Source organism: Sturnus vulgaris, chromosome Z (genome assembly GCF_052056855.1).
Source record: "Sturnus vulgaris isolate bStuVul1 chromosome Z, bStuVul1.hap1, whole genome shotgun sequence".
NCBI classification, from domain to species: domain Eukaryota; kingdom Metazoa; phylum Chordata; class Aves; order Passeriformes; family Sturnidae; genus Sturnus; species Sturnus vulgaris.
This window is the reverse complement of record NC_142283.1, coordinates 31,087,596-31,110,314: the sequence shown is the minus strand read 5'-3', so window position 1 is coordinate 31,110,314 and position 22,719 is coordinate 31,087,596. Positions and strand designations below refer to the sequence as shown.

At 37.2% G+C, this 22,719-nt stretch overlaps 1 protein-coding gene across 7 annotated transcripts in view; it reads right to left on the bottom strand.

Moving 5' to 3' along the window:
* Positions 1-22,719, bottom strand: part of ST8SIA4 (ST8 alpha-N-acetyl-neuraminide alpha-2,8-sialyltransferase 4) — a 134,584-nt gene that overhangs the window by 2,086 nt on the left and 109,779 nt on the right. The window contains exon 7 of one of the 7 annotated variants that reach the window (XM_088156145.1): positions 16,703-17,294. The exons of 5 other annotated variants lie outside the window; for them this stretch is intronic. In XM_088156145.1, coding sequence (XP_088012271.1) covers positions 17,288-17,294 — 7 coding nt within the window. In that variant the 3' untranslated portion in view covers positions 16,703-17,287. Of the gene's footprint in view, positions 1-16,702; positions 17,295-22,719 lie in introns of those variants that run through there. One more of the 7 variants, XM_088156146.1, reaches the window with a different exon arrangement.

Sequence of the window (22,719 nt, the reverse complement as noted above, 5' to 3'; positions counted from 1 at the left end):
CCTATATAAAAGGTAAGTTACCACATTTTCCATTTTAGCTCTCTAAATAATTTCAGTTGACTTAGAGCCTTAGTTTTTTAGCAGCTTCAGAATAATTTGATACTAGAAAATAAATGCCGAAAATAGGGTTCTAAATTTTGTATGAGTAGCTACACATCTGCTTTATATCTCCAAGTAGGATGGACTTTCTAAATCTTGTTCTGTCCAAGCCAAATATGACAGCATTCATTTTCCCAGAGGCAATATAAAAACAGGACTTGTTTGCCTGAGCAGCTATGGTGCTTCTAGTCTTATTTTTTATGTTTTCCACTAACATACCATGAAATACTTGAATGCCAATGTGCAATATTGATTCAACAGAAGTATTTGTAGTCTTTTGGATATAAATAGTAGAGAGTCATTACGATTTTAATTTATAATCTTGGCAACTCTAGCTGTCCCCAAGAAAACCCTTAAATTCACTTGTGTTGGTGTAAGTTTCAAGAAAAAGAAAACTATATTAAGATATATTAAAACTTGTTAATTACAAGATACGTTATTTTTTATTATTATTTGAATGCAAATTCTGTTGTCCTTGGTGCAAATACATGTCTTCAGTATCTATGAAATTGAAATATTTTCCTCATTTTTTAAAACTGCAGATGCTGTTCTGCCCTTTTGCACTGCTAGACACCATAAATCAGAAACAATTTTCAATGTTTGAAATTTTAAATTAAAATAAAATTTTCACATTGGATTCAGTTTTGCTTCCTTCTAAATTCACAAAAGGGCAAAATTATGATTAAAAAATACAAGTTGCAAAGTTTTGGGGTTTTATCTGTATATTGTTGCTGTGGTCACTGTTCTGTCACCTCAACTATGGTCTCGAACACCCCTTATGCCAAGGTGTGAGACTTCCTTGAATATGACATTCCATAGGAAAATACTGCAGAAATAATTAGGATTGTCTCTTGTTTCTTTTCTTGCAGTGAACACAAGTTTAGTTTTGGGTAGCATATGTGTTAATCTCCAATGAACAAAGGCAAGAGAAGGCTACTGTGAATATGTTTTATTCAGCAAAGTTAAATCTACAGCTTCTTAAAATCTTTCTCTGGTTAAATATCAAGATGATAACAGTTGCATCTCTTCAGAATTAATTTGAATATTTTGTTCAGAGGCTACTTAAAGTCTGAGACTGACAATGGACAACTAGCGTTTTGTATAGAAGCAGCATTATAAACTTGCCTATGCTTCAGAGTGAAGTTGCAACTCTGATAGGGGAAGGAAGAGAGTATATGCTTTGTCCAAGGTTAGCCCTTGACCAAGAACCATTTTGCGTTGTTAAACAGACTGACCCATTTTGATTATTGTTGCACGTGTCAATAATGTCCTTTGCACTTTCAAAACTGATGACATTCAATCCTAAAAATATTCATGGCAGATTTCTCAGGGACTCTGTGCCCATACATTGAAAGACAACATCCCCTTTGTCCTGGGGTACAATGCAAAAATGTTTATTCTATCACCATCTGTTAAAATGTGGGAGGGGTGGTGATCCTTATCTCTGTGGGAGATATCCTCTGCTGATGTGCCATCTGATAAGATCGGGGACGATCATTGTCATCTATTCACAACCCATCCTTCCTCCAGAAGATATATTCCATTAATGGGCCATTAAGTTCTATTGTGTGACTGATAAGATTACATCATCCCATTGGGAGATGTCCCAACCAGGGACAGGAGCCAAGCCTTTCCTACCTAGATAAAAAACTGGGGTTTGGGACGCGAAGGCAGACCTTTCTACTGGATCCCAGAGGAAAGTCAGACCTTTTCCACATCATCGCTGGATCTTCGGAGAAAAACTGCACCTTTTACAGGAGCACTACTTCAACAGAACCACATCCGTCATCCAGGAGGACTGCAGCCACCATTTATACCGACTGCTACCAACACCCTGACTGACAGGGTGTCAGGTTGTATTTCTGACTGTGTTGGTGGTTGTTTCTTTTATATTATTGCATGTATTTTATTTTTTCTCTTTCCTCCTATTAAATTGTATTACTGACTTGGAGTCTCACACTGGTTTTACTTTCAAACCAACACACCCTTAAAATTCTGCAGCAAGGCTCTAAGTGTGTGTCCTTTCTTCCTAGCTAGTAACCAGGAATCTAGTACCCAAGTTGTTATTTAATCTCAGTAAGCGGTCATATGAATGAAATAGATGTGCTATAAAACTTAACTAGCATAGCAAAGTGATATTTTCAAGTTACTTCCACCATTGTGAAGTTTATAGAATAAACTGACTCCGGCAAGACTTTCACAGGAGTGTTGTTGATTGTGGGAAGAAGATGAGAGTTTCCCTTGCCTGTTGCAGAAATACAGGAGGGTCAACAGCCTGTATTTCCTGAATCTCAGAAGCAGTATTCTGTTACCAACAGTGGCGAAAACAGAAGTGTTCACAAGCTTTTCCCCCAAGGATATTTCTGAATAATGTCAGTGATATATCTGACATAGATATGTGGCAGCAGGTATCCTATCGTCACTGATAGAGCATCCATCTACTTAAATTACCAGCCAAAACCAAGTGCCCACTTTGTTGGGGCTACTGCCAAATAGTGATATGTTCCTTCTGGAATATGCTACCTAACACTCTACTACTAGCTCTGGCTAAGATGGCTGCTAGCCTAAGCCTCCTTTTTCCTTTATTTTGGCTATCTGCTGTCAGTCAGCTTGGACTTCTCTTCAGCATCAGCTCCCAAGCTGAACTATAATCAGCCAAGCTTCCTCTTCCTTATCAGCCAAGCACTCAAGAAAAATATTTGATTTAGGATTTTGTGGATTTTCCCCCAGGACCAAAATGGGCTTCTCCAGCCATTCTGTGAAGCTGCTGTGAAGAAAGACTTGGTCAAAGCAGGCAAGCTCTGTGAAATGCTTCTACTAACATGAGAGGGCAATACCCTTCAGTGCATAAACGACTATTAGTGGAACATGGATGATGGGCTGCTAACATATTTTGTCACTTTTCATTGTAAATTTAAGTACACTTTTGGCTCTTTTAGCAGCAAAGCAGTTGCATGTTACAACGTACAAGTTTCTCTCTTAGAAAGGCATTTGTTTTCTTTCTGTCTGTGACTTGTAAATCCTGCATTTTATGTTGTCCTGCTGTCAGCTTCTTGAGGACCAGAGGCTGTGTCCAGATCACTTAAAGGAATATGAAATTAAATGGACTGTAGTGGAATATGAAGAGGCCTTTGAGGAGCCATGAAGGGAATGGAAAGGTGAACCTTCTTGCATAGGTATCACTCAGAGGTGCCGTTAATGACTATATGAGCCAAGTGATGGCATTTTGCTGGATTATAAACAATTCCATGTTTTGCCTTCTTCCTTCTTTCTTCCTTCCTCTCACCCTTCCTTCCTCTTTCAGTAAGTGCATCCTTTTCTGTTGTGTTGTAAGTGCATACAAGGAAACATATTCTTCCTATGAAATGCTCTCCCAGACACAATCACTATCCAGAATCAAAGTCAACCTGATAGACACCAGGCTCTGGGTTTCCCATCCTTCATGTGTGTATGGGAATGTCTAGAGGCTCAGTTCTTGGTCATCTGGCAGAAATTAAGGACCCACTATTTCCAATAGCATTGATGTCTACAATTGGAGCCATGTTAGCCACTGGAGCAGTAGTAGTAAGGTAATGCTGTTGATGATGTTGTCGTTGATGTCTCACGTTTGGAACAAGTGCCAACTTATCCCAGGAGACACTAGTGGAGTTCTGACACAATACACACCAGTGTTTACAGCCAGTATCTTAATATGAGTGTGAATGAAACAGTTCTGCTGTGACACCTCTGTCATCTCACTGTTCTTTTGATTGAGACTGTAGGGTCCCCGTGTTAGTCACTGGATTTCTCATCTATGGGCTCGCATGATATGTGTTCTGAATTCCATGGCACTTACACTAAATATTTCAAGTGGTGCCACAGATCTTTGTTGTAACTACGTTAGCTGTAGTACTGAATTGCTTGAATTGTCCCTTTGAGGATATTGTTGCCTCCTTCAGGACTGGAAGAAAAGCCTGGAAAATGGAGGTTGCTGAATTGCATATAGCACCAGCTCCAAAAACTAGCTCAGGAATGCAACCTCTTGCACACAGAAATTCATGGGTACAGAAGTTGAGGGGATCAACCTGTATATCTGTAAATTTTTGACAATGGTGGATGTAGGCTCAAAAACTGCCAGCTCAAAACCTCTCAGACAGCAGCTTAGTCTTTTTTTCCTGCAGATTGAGTTGCTGCAGATTGAGTGGCTGCCTCTCCCATGCTTTACTAGTAGTCTCTTGAAATTCTGCTTGGTGGCAGATCTACCTTATCTACCTCCATCTTGTCAGACATGCCAGCATACTGCCTCAGTGGGATGTGTGTGGCTGTTGAAGGCAAATGGGAGGCAGGCCTTGAAAAAATGAGGTATATGAGAGAGAAGTTGATCAGTTGGTGAGTTGGTAGTGAAAAGAGGTCTAGAAAAGAATTGCCAAACTTTAAGCAAATCTTGTAAATTTTGCTTTAAATCATGCCTTCTTCATATCTTAAATCTTGATTTAGTGGTCCCTTTGTGGTTTATTAGTGTGGATGTGGGAGAAGATATATTGGTGTCTTTCCATATGGGAATGTTTTGTGCATACAGTTGAAACACATAGCCTAAATAAACCCTTGAAAATAGTGTCTGACTGACCCATACATAGTTATTCAGGCATGTGCAGGTCATTGGCTCATGTTTGTGACAGATTACTTTTTGTAAGGTGAATGCATTTGTGTTAGCAAGCTCATTTTACATAGATATCAGCACAGGCAGGTGGTAGATAATAATATTTTCATTTAAAAACTAAATGTGAAGGAGCAGTCTAGACTTGATGGTTAGATCTCATTACAATGCATTTAATTCACTCTTAGGGAGCTCTAATCCAGATAGATTCTTCTACATTGTCAACACAGTGTACTAAGAGGAGATACAATTTACTTACAAGCTGTGTAAATATTTGCTTCCAGAATGGCTGCACTACTCGCAGCTTTGCCTTGCAATGTTCTTACTTTACAATAATATTGATGCTTATTTAACATAGTTTTCAAAGCACTTATTAATGTGCCTAATTTGCATAGAGGTTAGCTGGATTTAACTTGATGTCTAATGTCTCTGCTTTTAGTTTAGCACTTTAGTTGTAGTAATGGAATTCCAGTTTGTCTAGAAAAATCAGGCAATTACACCAGGCCACTGCAGAGCCATTCCCCGACTCTGTGTGCAGAAAGTGTGTGGGCAGACACCATACCCTGCTCATATCAAGGAATTATGTACTAAGTAGTACTTAGTGAGCCTTGACAGACCATAGAGTTCTGTCTTAATCTGAAGTAGATGTATTTAAATAATATTTGCAACATATGAAGAACTTGCCAACCACTTTGGTTGCATGTGTTGCTCCACAGATATTTAGAAGGCCAGACGCTTCAGTGTACGAAAAAGAGGAGCACTTACTCAACTTAAAATTTACACAGTATCAGAAAATTCAGTTGCATGTGTTAAACATTATTCTTTGTTTTATACGGAAGTAAAAATTTAATCCGTTTTTACTAGATAATAAAATTTTAAAAATATCTTCAAAAATAAATGAATTTGCTTGAAGGTTCTTGCTTCATATGAGTCTCTGTTTAAGAGCGACAGAAATATTTACATGAATTCCTTATATCTGTTTCAAGTAATATTAAATGTTGTCATGAGGCGTTATTTTTGGTCTTCATGATGAGAAGTGTGGGGATTTTTCTGCTGGCTTTCATTTCAGAATATCAAATTTTATACTTGCTTTTTTAAATCTTAAATTTTAAATCTGAAAGTTTTCAATAACATATTTGATCACTTAGTGGAGAACTGGTTGTTGATATTTATAAAGGCAGTATTTCAAACAGAAATTCTCTTACCCTTGTTAGGTTTTCATGGCCTGTGTATGTCCTCATTGCCTATAAAGCAGTTAGAATTGGTGAATTTACAACAAAAGATCAAGTGCTTAAAATTGGGGAAGTACGGATTTTCCTCATTGCCTATAAAGCAGTTAGAATTGGTGAATTTACAACAAAAGATCAAGTGCTTAAAATTGGGGAAGTACGGATTTTCTTACCAATCTTATATTAATTCTCTACACACATAATGATATTATTAGTTACTGTGTCTCCTTTTTCTTCCCAAAGGATTTTTCTGGTCTACTGCAGGACGGAGAAAATCAATAAATAAACTTTCATTGTACTCTTTTCCTCACATATTTGCATGATTTAGGCCATGGTCCAGGATTCAGATATTTTTCTACATAAAGAGTAACTACTTTTTCCTTAGCATTATTTCAAGACACTCACATCAATTGTGCCTTAGGCTTTCAAATGAATAAAACCAAATCAATTTTCACAGAAACTCCAGAAGTTCTTATTCTCACTCTACAGTTAAGCGACCATGAGAAATTAAACTGTTACTAATTTTAGTAAGTTGTCTTCAGTTAAAACAGCTAAAGATGATTTTCCAGGGTGTTGAAGCATTTAATATGTTCTATGTATGTGCTGGTTTTTTTCATTTTTGCATTGTATGAGCTTTTATAGAGCCAGAATCCTAATTTGACTGATCAGCAAATGAGAACTACATTGGGAATGGCAAACTGGACAAATTTTGAGTTAAAAGATTTCTTTGATATCTTTTGGAAATTCCCTGGCAGAGCATTGTTCAATTTTGTTTCTCTGGTTTTTTTCCTTTAAAGCTTGAAATAAGGCACATGGATGTGTAATCTCTATGCATCCTTAGTTCATTCCTCAATTGCACAAAGTCTGAATGAAGATTTCTAATTATGTAATTAAGGGCTGTATTGCAGTGATATGCAAAAGGGAGAAACTTTCTTCTGCTATGATTAAAGAAAAGTTATTTATGTTTGGAGAACTGAGCTAGTATTCAGAAGTAAAAAAAAAAAAGGATGAACTTGGCAATTGTTAAATTTGCAAGTGTTTTGGAAGACAGTACCTTATTAAATATTCTTTTGAAGGAGGAAGAATCTCTTTGAGAGCAGGGCATATGAGATGATGTTTTTGAGGATAAAAACCAGTGTTTGGAGTGTTTTCCACAGGTTTGAATTTATTTCATTGTCCAAGAGAAATTAATTCTGAATTGATTTGCTTTGAATAACCTCTTGCAAATCTGAACCAAAAGGCTGAAGGAACGATTTATCTGCAATTGTAAATTTTAAGTTCTCTCTGAGGACATTCTTTATTTCATTTTCTGTGCATACATGTCAACAATCTGTCTTGCTATGGTGCAGCTCTGTTTGGAGATACCTGTTTTGTTTCCTTCCAGCTATTGGTATTTGATTTACTTACAAATAAATATGATAGACCAAGAGCTTTGAAACTAAGTAAGTGAAGTAGACAAAGTTTAATAGACAAGAAGCAGTGTGTTGAGTTTACAACTCTAATATGTAGAGTCCACAAACTTTGCATCAGGAAGGGCAAATCATAAATTCTTTGCTAACCTAGTCTGATCTTTCACTTGAGAAAAGTGAGAGGAGAGGCTTTCCTTTTCCTTTTCCTTTTCCTTTTCCTTTTCCTTTTCCTTTTCCTTTTCCTTTTCCTTTTCCTTTTCCTTTTCCTTTTCCTTTTCCTTTTCCTTTTCCTTTTCCTTTTTCCTTTTTCCTTTTTCCTTTCTTTTTTTTTTTCCCTAATAAGGGAGAAATAAAAGAACATAGCATTGTTTAAGGGTCAGTTTTAAGTAAAGTGTCTTTTCTGAACTAGTGAAAAGTATGTCCCATCATACCACGTAACACAAATCAGGTGGTTGGGTTCCAGATGCTGGAAAGCAGATTCCATTAAATGTCTAACCAGTGTACTTATACATAGATAAATAACAAAATATGAGAATAAGAAAGGTTTATTTTTATTCCGAATGACAAATAAATTTACCATCAATGCCTGAAAAGCTAATTAACAAGATGGATTCCAGAGGTCACAGCGGAGCCTACAAACTGTGCAACCCTTGGTCTGTGTTAGAAGACAAATCAGGGGACCAGGTAGGTGAAGAGGAAATAGCTTCAGCATATCAGTCCTAGGCGTAACTACCAATGTGTGGAGCAAAGATGAGAAGAAATCAATTATTCAGATTCCTATTTACATGTCTGAGTGTGATACTGGCTGGTCATACTGGGTTGAATGTGGACACAGACATGGCCAAATCAGAGTGGCTGCAAGTGAAAAGTCCTTCCAGCAAACCCAGAGGTAGCATTTGACTTCCTGCTGTCAGAAGTCCTGAAAACATTTTGGATACCTCAACTTCAGAAGGTACAACTAAACTCAGTTTTAAGTCTGCATGTCTTTGAGACCACAGCAAGAGCAGGAAGTAATGGATAGCCAGGAATTAACATCATTGGTGACTTAATCCTTCCAAAAGGAAGATGAATCCCAACAAAGGGATGTGATACAGAGGTCCACTTGGCAGATAAATCAAATTTAGTTACAATGCATGTTAACTGATATTTGGTCTGACTCCAGTGTTTAACAATTTATATTTGTTATTTGGTATCCAAGATTTATTTGGTATCCAAGATTTCCTTGGCGGAGTCTTTTTCTTCTTTTCCTTTAACTAAACATGATTTAGTTCTCTAGGAATAATAAATAAATACTACTAATAATATATTAATTAATGAACACGTCTCTATCCACCCCCCCCCCATCATTTCCAGTTATTCTGATGTGTGATAATGTAAAATTTTTAGAAACCATCCTTAATAATTTCCTTGGCCACGAGATGGCAGCACGATGCTCAAGCCTAAGGCTCTCTATTTCTATGAGTTCACCAGCATATGGAGGGAAGAATCAGAAGCACCAAACCCTCTGAAGAGCCCCACATCCAAATGAAGGGCTCTCAGTAGCTCCTTCTTTTTGTTTGCAGACTCAGTTCTGAAGCCAAGTGTAAACTCTGATTTCAGGTTTGTTAATAAATGAGGTTTCTGGCAGGTACATCTTGACATCAGCATCCAAAATCAATTGAGATGTTTACTTTTGCTGAAAGCAGCAGGAAATAAATATTCAAGTGAAAGAAAGGGACTTTTTTTGAGCTATCAAGAAGGAAATCAAGTAGGATGCAGTAACTATTAGACTAAGAGAATGAGTTTTCCAGATTTACACCAGACTATATAACAGAAACTAACTGGGTACCAGGAACAAATCATCATATATTTTAGATAGGAAGGATGAGGAGAACAATAATTTCCATTATATTTAGATAAAATACAATTTAGTTGCAAAATTATCTTACTGTTCTCAGTTGAAAACAGCTGAAATCACTTTTCTCTAAGAGATAATGCTATTTTTATTGACTGATGTATTAAAACAGAATCAGAATCACAGAATGGCCTGGGTTAAAAGGAACCTTAAAGATCACCTAGTTCCAACTCCTTTCCAAGAGCAAGAACTTCTTCCACTAGACCGGGTTGCTCCAAGCCCAATCCAACCTGGAATTGAACACTTCCAGGGAGTGTTCTTCCCAGTTTATGGTCTCATAACAATTTTAAGGCATAGTTCAGGAATGTTTATGGGCTAGAACAGTATGGTTATATTTAAAACAAATGGATTTTGTGTATATCTAAGTTTTATGTGAAGGAAAAAAATCACCCTAATTTGATAGAAAATAAATATTCCCTCACTGGAAACACTTGTCAAGACATTTCAATACAGGGATGACTGTGGAGAATTCAAGCATCAGAAATCAGTACCCATAATATAGACTAAAAATAGTAGTTTTGAAATGTTGCTAGCCAAAAATATTACATGTCAAAGTTAAAATAAGACATAGAAAAATATTTGTTTCAGCAAAACTGTTTTCCATTTTTACGTGTTCTCTTCCAAGCAAGAAAATCCTACTTTGTAAAAAAATTCCTGACGAGAAAAATTTGCAGTGTCAAATAGGTATTTGTCTTTCCATTTTAGTTTTCAATTACATCTAAAATATTTAATTTGAAATACTGAGTCGAATATTCAAATGTTCTTCGCAGTAATAAAATGTTTCATTTCAATGAATTTTGGAAGATAATTTTAGAGTGTATTGGCATCTGGAGAATGTCTATCTTTTTCAGTTTTGTCCTAATTTGAAAGAAAAATTCTTGTAGTATTGGAAATTTCTGAAGACTAAAAATGCCCTTGTATAAACTGGTGAACATTTTTATTTCCCCCCAACTCCAGAAGTCTGTTTCTTTTTTGTGAAGCACAAGCCTAGAAGAAATTTTCATGACATTCAATTACTGCAGGCTAACATTTTGATTGCAGAAGCTTGATCCTGTAGTTCCAATAAACCTAAATATTGTTTGACTCATCAGGGCTGTAACTATACTTTCACAAACCCTTCATTTCTGTTTAGGCACTTAAATAGCAGATGGGTTTTAATTAAGCCCTAACAGCTGGGTTTTTTTCAAAACCTAGCTGTAGACTATTTATAGCTTTGGTGGAGTTTTAACAGACTCCCAGATGAAAAGTGAAACATTAAACATAAAATATTAAAACAGAACTGGATAAGCAACCAGAATATGTAGTTGGCAGCAGAGATGTCTGGAATTTTCTTCTTTTGTTTTTCACTTCTCTTTTTCTCTGCTGCATCTGTCTATGATGGGGGATGAGATCACAAAATCATTATAGAAATACACAGTCTGACCAGGGTAAAACACAGCCAAAGTCTCAGCTTTCTCCTTTCCCTCCCTGAGTGCTGGTCACACAACCATTTCAGCTGTGGTCATTGGGTTAGTAATTGAAAAATGAAGGAGGGTACAGATGCTGAAAATTCCCCAGGAATGGAAAACACAGGGGCTGGGATTTCTTCCTCTGCCTGTATGTGTGTTTACATGCAGAAAGGGCATACTCTTTCTTAGAGTTATGGTTTTGTCCCCTCTTCTGTGTCCCTATAATTAATTTTGCAAATTAATTTGCACCAGATAACTTTACAATATAACACTGAACTTCCATATTAAGCGACATTTCCTGGCATTTTAGCAGGTCCTGCTTAACTCATATATTTTCATCCATTCTCTTTCTCTCCCTCCCTTCTTCCCTCAAAGGGTAGAGCCCTTTTCTTTATAAATACAACCCTTCACCCTTCTTAGACAAAGATAATCGCATTATTCTTGAAAATATTTGGCACTCTGATTGTGCCTGTGTATTGCTTACTCAACGATATGAAAAAAGTCTTCTGCTATGTCTGGCACGGGCATAAACCAGTAATCACATGAAAAAGTTATTGTGGAATGTTAAGAAAGTCTGTGCTGTGGTTGGTTCAAAGAGGTAGGCAAAATAGTATGCAAATTAGGGGCTGGGAAAAAACACATTAATTTCTTCCCTTCTGTGTCACAAAGAGCCAATTATATTTACAGGTTCCAACCTTCCAAAAGTCCTTGTACAGTTTGATATCTCCTGTTCATCTTTGTCAAGCACAGATTTTCCTGCTGAGACTTCCTAGTATTCTTCTTGCTCTTTGAGTGTCCCTGAAAGCGATTACTGCTACCAAAGATTGTTTGGTATGAGAAAATTCAATATGAATAACAAGGCTGAGAAAGGCTGGTCATACACTGTATGACATAGGTCTGTGAGCTACTAATTAAACACGCTAAAAGTGTCAGACTAATTTTACTGGTTCACGGTGTTGATTCTTCAAACTGGAAGTGTCCTTATGAGTGTCTTCCTTTATTTCTCCTGTCATTTCAAGAGTGCAGCCTCAGCAAGCTCACAGACAACACCAAGCTGAGAGGGAGTGTTCATCTGCTGGAGGGCAGGAAGGCTCTGCAGAGGGATCTGGATAGGCTGGATTCATGGCCTTAGGCTAACTGGATGAGGTTCAACAAGGCCAAGTGCTGGGTCCTGCCCTTGGATCACAACAATCCCTGGCAGTTCTACAAGCTTCCACCGTGGCTGGAAGGCTGCCTGGGGAAAAGGGCCTGAGGGTGCTGGTGAGCAGTAGTTGAACATGAACCAGTCGTGCTCAGGTGGCCAAGAAAGCCAGTGGCATCCTGGCCTGGATTAGCAATAGTGTGGCCAGCAGGACCAGGGCAGTGACTGTCTCCCTGTACTCAGGACTGGTGAGGTCACACCTTGAGTGCTGGGTTCAGTTCTGGGCTCCTCAATTCAGTACACTGAGGTGCTGAAGTGAGTCCAGAGAAGGGCAACGGAGTTGGACAAGGACCTGGAGCATCTGGAGCATAAGGAAGTGTCTGATGAGGAGTGTCCTAGGGTGATGTTATGGTGTTTCTATCTCCAATCGTGTGTCCTGATTATGTTTGGTATTATGTCCTGTGCTTCCAGGACTGAGTCTGAGAGTGAAGCTTTGTTTTGTCTTGTTATCAGCCGGCTCACCTCCCCCATGGTCTATGTTTAGGAGAGGTTTTAGCTCGGCTTGCTTGCTTGCTTGCTTGCCTGCTTGCTTGCCTGCTTGCTTGCCTGCTTGCTCGCTTCTGCCTTTTTCTTTCCTTCGCTTTGCCCTTGCTTTCTGCTTATTAGTTAGTTCAGCTAGGCAGTCCAACTTTTTCCCTGGACTGTTTTCTCTTCCACCCCGTCCCCTCCCTCTCCTGGATACCATCTGAACGGACGGGGACCTGGGAACCCCAAGAAACACCGGGAGGCTACACTTTGTCACCTGCAGCAGTCATCCCCAGCGCCAGAGACTGATAACTGAGCGACCACTCGCCAGAGAGACTGAGTTTGTCATCCCTTCAGAACGGTGAAAGAGTTTTTTTGTCAGCTGGTGTTGTCTTTTTTCCCTGTGCTGGGGAGTGTCTTGCTTGTTAAATAAACAGGTTTTTTTCTCCCACTCTTCTCCGAGGAAATTCTTCCCGAACCCGGTGGGGTGGGGGGGGAGGAGTCGTGGGGTTTGCTGTCTGGGGGCTCCTTCTGGAGGTTTTCCCCCAAATTTGCCCAAAACCAGGAACTGAGGGAATTTGGATTGTTTATCCTAAAGAAAAGGAGGATCAGGAGGACCTTATCACCCTGTACAACAACAAGAAACGAGATTGTAGCCAGTTGGGGATCAGCCTCTTCTCCCAGGCAACAAGTGACATGGTAAGAGGAAATGGTCTCAAGCTGTGCCAGGAAGGTTTAGATCACATCTAAGGAAAAAGTTTTTTACAGAATGGGTTGTCAAGTATTGAAACAAGCTCCCCAGGGAAGTGATAGATTGACCATTCCTGGAAATGTTCAAAATATGTGTGGCTATGCCACTTCAGGATATGGTTTAATAGTGAACATAGTGGTGATGCTGGCTTGACAGTTGGACTTAAGATTCTTAAAGGTCTCTTCCAATCCTAATGAATCTATTCCATGGTGTAGAGTACTTCCTCAATAACAGATGAAAACTGACACTGAATCTTATTTCTGTTGTTAGTCAGGCAGCAGATATGAAGATGCCAGGACACAACCTATTGAGAAACATACCAGAAGAAATGTCCAACATAATAGACACAGATTTTGCTGTCTATTGTAAAATCTTGAAGGTTGTAGATGTGAATGTAGAGTTAACTTTGTAATGTCCTGGAATGTGCTCTAATAAGTGGGTTTTTTTCCTCTTGAGGATGAGGCTAACATACTCATGATAGAGAAATAAAAAGAAAATTAAAGCCAGCCAAAAAACCCTCAAAAGCAGCAAGTTTATATACTGGTGTTGTGAAGAATGGAATAAATGGAATAGGAAGCTAGGAAATATATATAATTTCAGAGTTTAAAAATCATTAGGGTTTTACTGAGAAAGGGTAAACATTAATCAGTCTGAAAGGATGGCTGATTGCCTAAATTGTAAGTACAATCTTTCTTTCAGCCTTCAGATGCTTAAAATTTAAATAGTATACATTTCTGCAAAAATGTTTCTGCAAAATTGCCAAGTTTGGTACATTAGCTATTCTGGATGTTAGCTTTTCAACCAAGAGGAGAAAATCTGTGCTGTAAACTCATTTTGGAATAGGTCAAAAACCTGAAGACCTATTGGAATTTTTCGTGGACTGTGTTTATAGAAGGGATGACTCAGTTTATGAAGAGATGTGATATTATTTCTGCTCACCTGTGTTTTATTTCCCTCTTATACACCGAGGCTCATCACATTGTACAGAATCCTAGTATCATACACCCATAGAATATACTAACTTTGAAGGATCTCATCACAATCATCAAATCCAGCTTCTGGGCCTGCACTGGAGAATCACAGCATGGGCCTGAGAGCATTGTCTAAATACTTCTTGAACTCTGTCAGGTTTGCTGATGTGACCACTTCCCTAGGGAATCTGTAGTACAAGTAATAAACAATTAAGTGGGTACTCCCAGACAAGAGTAGAAATTACCTGACTGTTCTAGATGAAGAGTTGAGGGAATTTGGAAAAGGAATGCTTCCAACTAGCAAGTCTTTGAACATATCATGCAAAAATTTAATATTTTGCATGAAAAAATATGTACATGTCTGTGTAGAAGCTCAGTCTACCTAGAAGCTCAGTTCTACCTAGGTTTGCAGACAGATTTTTGTGCTTCTGGTACACCAGTAAAAATAAAGAATCTGCAGTACAGCTTGTAGGTTCAGATCCAAAATCTCTAACATATGATCAAGTGTTTTGGGATGAAAATTCAACAAGAAATACTCACATTTTTAGTTGTATACTTTTACTTCACAAGAGTTTCGGGGTTTATTTTTGTGTCAATGTATTTTTGTATTTCACTTTTATATTTTTATAAATCTGAAACATTATCAAAGCAAGGAGATAAGATAGAAATATTTGTCCTTTGGACACTTTTCATCAGCTTTAGTTTTCTTTCTGATTCATGTGTTTAGCCTGTACAGCCTCACCTTGCTAGGTAATTTTTTTCTCTGAAATGAACATTGCTGACTGCATAAGTGATATGCAGATTGTAAGCTCTTTATGCATTACAATACATTGAACACCAGCTCTGTCATTTTCACAAGCAGATACTTGTGATGTCAAAAGTGATGACAAGACTTAGTGACAATGTCTGCAGCAAGCTTATAGTCTAAGACAAAGGGACAGATTTTTGTAAATTGCTGCAACCAGTTTGGCAAAGATAAATAATATTTTTTTCTGAATTATCTTTATTTTACTAAGCTGTACTCCTTTTACTGAATTTTTCATGACAAACAACATGTGTTTTAATTTCTTATAATTTTCCAGATCTTTTTCCTAATTGATTCTGTAAAGCAGATTGCTTTGTCTGCTTTATATCTATGCATCCATTCAATGGCTTTTCATGTTTTCTCAAGGTTTGAGCACTTTTTTTGCATTTTGTTGTCCTCAGCTTGGCCTGCTTTAAACTGGACCCCTAGGGAAAAAGGTGCTGCATAAGCAGCCTTTTTTAGTATTCAGATCCTTATCATATGTCCTCTTTAAAACTTCATTTTGTATTTGTATTCAGCAGGAAACAGTAATAGATTTGCTAAATCTCTTTTTATGATGTCTTCTCTTTGTTGCACGTATCTAACAGAGCTGCAGAGCTGCTGTTCACCAGTGGGATTAGTAACATTAGTAAGGCAGAAAATGGCTTTGTTTGTAAGCATGCTTCAAATTCAACAGGTGTGATAAATATTATTATATTAAATATTACATATTTAATAAAAATCACAAGTGTCCCAGTGTGGATGCTGGTGAGAGTCAGGGATAAACAGCAGTCTGATTTTCCCAAGGTACTCAAAGGAAAACAGAAGGGAAAGAATTAATAACAAAGTTTAGCACCTGGTGTTGTGTGCGTGAGAAACGTGATGTTTTGGTAGAAGCATGCTTACAAGAGGTGTTGCCTTCCTTGGACCAATGAGCTTATTCTATCCTTCGGTTCTGTGAACCAGTCTATAAAAATGTGTCTATTTCTGCAATAAATCGTTTATTCTGCCGTTGTGAATGAGTCTGTGTTGCTGTGTTAATTCGCTGCTCCCTAGCCTTACAGCGACATCCCAGCATTCTTTTCTACCTGTAGCTGTTTTTAACAGTAGTTTTTGAGCATTTTGACATAAGCAGGACTAGTATTTATCAACAATTCACATTCAGAAAATCTTCAATTTACTGAGAAATCACATATAGTGAATGAAAGGACATGGAGAAATTTGTAGTCTTCCATATAATTATCTAATCCATACATAAACATTCACCCTCTTTACATTCTTAGTTATAGTACTTAAACACATACATACAAGCACACTGTGGCATTAATTCAGTAGCTTTCTATGAGAATATGCAGCAACAATTAAGACTGCATAAGCAACCTATGTATTTCACTGAGCTACAATTTTCATTGTTTTCTATTTCTCTTCAAACAAATAAACTGGCACTTCATTGCATATACAGTAAGACACAAAGATCTCTCTTGCATTATGCCTAGTGTCCTGACAGTATTTCTGTACAGTTATTCAGACATCACATCACTCCTGTGTCCCATTTTCAGTAAAAGCTCGGTCTTCTTGTTTAGTGACTAACAAAAATTGAAAAAGTCTATTATCTGCCAAATCCTGATTTTCTGTTGCTCTCAGAGCATTTAATATGAGGAAGATTCAACAGGACAGAATAAAAAATACCTGAGGAAAGATAAGGACAGGATCCTTCATTAAGTTTAGCCTTGCAGACAACAATTCCTCCCTTGAAGAACACTTTTTTAAAATTATAGTATGCATTTTAAACATCACCAAACACTTGAGATTGGATTTGGGTTTCAGAGTATGAACATTTATTGGATAATATTCAGAATTATAAATTTAACATAAATCTGAAGTACTTATATCTCATAATTATGGAGAGTATTTTTATTTAGATCTACATTAGCAAAAAATGTGGTATTCCAAAACATATTTTGAAAATAATACCATACATAGAAGAACACTTTTGTATGATAAATATATTGTACAACTCAGTGGACTTTAAAGACTGTTTTTATGCTTAATAGAATCCTACTCCTATTTGTGTGTAAAATTGCACCTTTTTCCAGACATCTTTTATTTTAATAACAATTACTGTAAAGTTTAATAATGTCTGTCAAGCAATTTCTTGATGCAAAAAGTCATTCCCATTAGAATGTCTCTGTTTTTCTTTGGCTCTCAGTATTATTATACCATATTGCAGTGGAAATGTTATTTTAAGTAACTTCCTGGGTATAGCCTATCTTCCTAAGGGAACAAATATCATGACCACATTATCTGCGTGGGTACAAAAGTCCTTCTGCTATCTTCATAACGAAAATGCTGGCCCATTTCATCCAGATGTAGCAGAGAGAAAGGAAGTCCTCAAAGGCATTATCTTCTTATACATAAAAAAGAAAAAAAAATGTAGTCAAATAGAGAAGAGAGACTCTAGAGAAGAGCCAAAACTAAAAATTTAGTCTATTAAACAGAACACTAAGTGTTCAGGAGTAGTACTGTGGAAATCAGAATGCTAAAGTTCAATTGAATGTGGAATTGCTTTCTTCCTTTGGCCACACTAGCAGTGTATGTTCAATCAAATTGTCAAAGCTTTCATTGTGCATGTATGTATGTATGTACAAAGAAACTGGGAGTTTCTCCTGGAGAAATTAGGTGAACAGTGTTGACTTTTGTGAGCACAGCAGGTATGCAGACATTTGAAGGCTGTTTTATTCCTGTGGAACTGTGAGGCTGCCTAGTCATGGCATTTTAGGGTTTGTGCATGGCAAAAAACTCAACAACTTTCCAGCTCCAAAATTCTTTCATCATGCTGTGGTCTGAAAAAGGCATCAGAATTTTTACAAAGGCCCATACTCATGAAGTATTTGGGGATTGTTCATCTAAAAAAAAGATGGTTATTTCAAGAAAATGTATATATATGATAAAAGACTGTGCTAAGCAATCTAGCGTGGCAGAAGAATAGTTTATCTATGAAATAAAACTTGGCAAAGAACGTGATATATACTGGAAGTCCAGTATTAGTAGCATTGCATGAGGCTTTAAAATAGACAAGGATAGAATAGCTCAGTTGGAGGGGACCTATAGTGACAATGGGCTCCAAGTGCTTGATAAATTCACAGCTGACCAAAAATTAAAGCATGGCATTAAAGGTGCTATCCAAATGCCTCTTAAACACTGACAGGCTTGAGGCATTGACCACCTCCCTAGGAAGCTGTAACTGCCTGTTTGCACACACTCTACAGATCACACTATAGATGTACCTAGTGTTTAATGTTTACATTATGACTGGACTAGACTTTTTTCCCTTTATCTTTCCAGCCCTGATCTTTTATTCTCCAATAGTTTTACCTTTTAATTTATATAAATATATACATATACATACATACATATATATATATATATACATATATATATATATACACACATATGTATTTTTTTCCCTGACGCAGGAAGTGACAGAGAGCCTGCCACTCTCCTGATATATTTTTCCAGTGCCGGATGGTACTTCTAGGAAATGGCAGCTGCATTCATGGCATTCATTAGCTGCATTTAGGCATTGATTTAGCCTAATTTGACTTTCCAAGCATCCAACCACTCCTTATTATAATGAACTTCACTGAAAGACTGAAAAACACAGGATCAATGGTGTTTCCCCTCTCTGACTTATCAAGTTATTTCTAAACCCCTTTTAGAGAAACCAAGTAGGCTAAATTTTAATCTCCTAATACACTCCACCCCAGTAGTTGCACCACACACATGAGCTGTGACTGGCTAACCTTTGGGCCGTTCAGAACTAAATTTTATTTAATCTAAAGATTTTATTAGCAGAAGTAATACAGAATCTCTACTGCAGTTGTGGATGACTTTCTTAAAATGCTTAAACTAACTCCTATTTCACTAAGCATTTGCTTATGTTAAAAAAACCCAAAAACATAAAAATCAATTTTGAAGGAGTCGGTAGTAGAATAAATTATTTGTTAGTAAAACATATTAAAAGAGTTTACTGAAAAAATAATGGTTTTCATCTTAATTTTCAGGGGGATCAACTTATCCAATACAAGGTAGAAACAAAAAGTAAACTAAACATAGTTGTACCTAGAGGACCCATTAAAGAATAGAAGGGGAAAAACAAGCCCTGATAAAGATCCAAGCCTTAAGTTACACTTTGATTTTTCAGATTCATGGTACTCATTCAGAGGATCTTTCTTTTGTAAGCTTCCTTTCCCTCCCTTCCTTTGCAATTTCCTTTGCAAGTATGGCTTGCAAAATGAACACAAACTAGGCTGGTTTTCGACACTCGAGCAGGAAACAGCCTTCATTCTTCCACCTAGATATATTTTTCCTCCTAAAAAGGATAGCAAGCTGTCTATTGGAATCAGTTTACAGAATCCAGTTTCTAAGTCCTAAACTGGGCCTGAGAATCTCCTAGAACAGAGTTTCTGGTCCCCTAAAATTTCCTGTGAAAAGTTTAACATTATGATAGAATAGCTTTTTAAATTTTATTACTGGAATACTACCTGCTTAATTCATAGCACAGATGAAGTGCTGTTCAAAGTCCAAATACCACTTCAATAAGATAATAGATAGAGTATAGGAGCCAACACCTGGTACTCTTCAGACGTTTCCTCCAAACATTAGCTATCAAAAGCTTGCTGCCAAAGGCTAGGGTCCTCACAGAGCATGAGTTGGAGAGGAATTGTCCCTTGCTTGGAGGAAGCAAGGATTTGTCATCACTCTTCAGGACCAACTCTGCCATCAGAGCTGACCCTGCTGTAGAGTCAGAAGCAGGGTTTGAGATGTCCCACGCCTCTTCCCACCTGAATTACTTTCCCTGTGTGTGATGTTCTGGTACACTGGTCCTAAATGAGCTTCTTGTAGCTCATTTTCCTGAGACTCAGAGCATAAGGACACCATGCCTGCAAATGTGGCCAAACACTAATGCCTTCATAGGCAGCACCTAGGTCTCAAAACACCTCTTTTACTTTTCTTCCTGTTTTGTTTTACAGCTATTCAATGTTGGTTCTGCTTCTGCTAATAGAGACTACTCTGGCAGTAATATCTTCACAGTGTTTGTATATTATTATTTTATTAATGTATCACTCAAAAAAAGAAATCTCTAAACCAAACCAAAAGGTCTAGGCTGAACTTCTAGGATATAGGCTATTTCTGATGCTAGCTAATGAATTTCAATAAACAGAAAGAAGAAATCTTGTTTATTCCTGTAAGATAGTTTAAAATGTTTTCCTTTAATAATTTTCTCTATAATTACCACAAAGTCTATAGTTGCATAAGTCTTATCATGCACCTTCACCAGCCAATGCTTTTCATTTCACTTGTTCTGAATACATATCTACTATATATAACTTTTAACTTTCTTAATATAGTGTAAGTGATTTTATTGTCAACAATATCTAAGTGGAAGATATTCTGCAAAGAATATCTGCAAAGAAGTATAAATAAACCATGACTTTAAAAGATATGATTCCAGAAATTTCAATTGAGAGCAAGATTTTTTTTTTGTTTTATAACCCATTATTTACTTATGAATTCATTACTTAAACGGTTAGATATTACTTTTCTAGATTCATCCTCTGGACTTAGCTCTTTGCCTCAATCCCAAAACCAAAGAGAATCCCTTCATACATTCCAACACTCCTAATTTCAATGTGAAAATATTTTTTTTATTAAATTTCCTAGCCCAATGTAAGTTCTCAAACAAAGCCTATGTTGCAGTGGTGGGGGGCAGAGGGCGTTGATCCCCTTGTGACAACTTGTCCAGCTGGCCAGGTCTGAGTACATCTAAAATAAATGGGATAGATATGATAGTGTGCCTGAGAAATCCTTTAATCTATCCATGACCATGTGACCCAAGAGGCAGCATCCAAAGACCCAGGGGAGGTGTCAGACTTAATACAAAGGGATACCTGAGGGCAAAGGTCCAGTCATGAATAAGAGCTAGGAACATGACAGGCCATGCCCTTACATGTTCCTACAAATCCCATGGTTTTAGGCCAAAGCCTCTGCATCTGCAGGTCAGGGGCCTGCCCTTAAGTTTAACACCTTGTTTCCCAACAGCTCACCTCCCAGGGTCTCAGATTCATGCCCTCTGTGTAGGGAACTTGAGCTAAGTTTTGGCCTATTCCAGCCAATTCAACTCCCAAGCCTATACCAGAGTTTTCCAGCTTTATATGACAGAAGTCCACTCCAAAATCCAGTTTGCTTGTATTAATTGTAGTTTAAATAGCAAATGAAATTACATTGCATTAAATTACAGCACTTCCACTATAAAAGTGGCTCAAGAAAGGATGGTATCTTCTTATATTATCTCTAGGAATTTTAAAGAAAGAGATCTGTTTTATTTTGGCTTTGATAGTGTGATAAATGTGATTTGTGCTGACTAAATTGTAACTATATTAGCAAAATTGTATTTAGATCAATAGAAGACAATTTTTACAGAGTGAGGGGGAAGATGGGTGAGGCAGGGCAAAGGACATCTTCCAGATGTTGGGAGTCGAAGAAAGATGCTGGAAGGGAGTCAAACAAGGATGTTGGAAGGGAATAGTAGAAGGACATAAGTCTGACAAGCAGCATCTAGAAATAGAAATTTTCAACCTTGAAATGGGCCAAAATGGGATGATTCCAGGCATGGGACTCAAGTCTTGTTATGGACAACATCTGCTCAGTCTCATAGTGCGCCTGCGCTACCTGCAGGTCACACCTCCGTCACTGACGAAGATGATGAGCCTTCATCGGAAATAAGACCCTCAAAAGGATGAGAGACCCCCTAACCCATTAGTAGAGCACATAGTGATGCACATTTTAGGAATAGAAACTAGGAGGAGTTTTCTGGAAACTTCTGTAGCATACAGTATATAAGTGGGATTGTTAGCCTTGATGCTTTGGTACATGAGGTAGGGCGAGTCCCTCCTCGTACCCCTGGCCAAGGGGGACCTCTCCCTGGTCAGTTTTGCTTATGCTTTATACGAACCTCAATTATACTAAATTACTTACCCTCAAATTTACTTATCCTGATATATATGTATTCAGTACTTTGATTGCATTCATCTCCAGTACTTTGTATTAATTTCCAATATTTTGATTGTATTAATCTCTAATACTTTAATTGTATTCATTTATAATTGTTACTATTAAAATTTGCTGCTACATTTAATCTTGCTTCTTGATAAATTGGAAAAATAGAATATCATTCATAACAATAGAAACAATAAAAGAAATCATTTCCATCCTGACAATGTGTCAAGCTCCCAAACACAGCAGAGAAATTGACAGTCATAAAAGAAGAATGGAGCTGGTCAGGGTTTTTTTTTTTGCATAAACATGTTTTATTTAATAACTGCCTAATTCAAGACAAAAATTGCTTTGATAAATGTAAATTTGAACAAGGCTGAGAATCCAGTCCATTTGGATGATAGGCTGTTTCTAAGTAGAAACAATAAATATGAACTTGAATAAAAAGGAAAGAGAAAGCCAACACAGGGAATTTAAAAGATTTGCATAATTAAATGGGGTTTGCAATTATTTCTGTACGAAGTGTTTCATTATTTTTAATAGCATTGTCATCTTAGTTTATGAGAATTAACATGTTTTCTTACTTAAATTTCTGATCATAAATAATAAAAATAATAAAAATCATAAACCTCGCTATTTTTAGTGGATGGAGTAGGTTAACAAAGGACATATACTGTTTGCACATGCACAGTTTAATCTCTATAAATTTTTATTGATTTGATCAATATAGTTAAGTAATAGGATGATCGAAAAAGAATGTTTTCTTAGAGAATTAG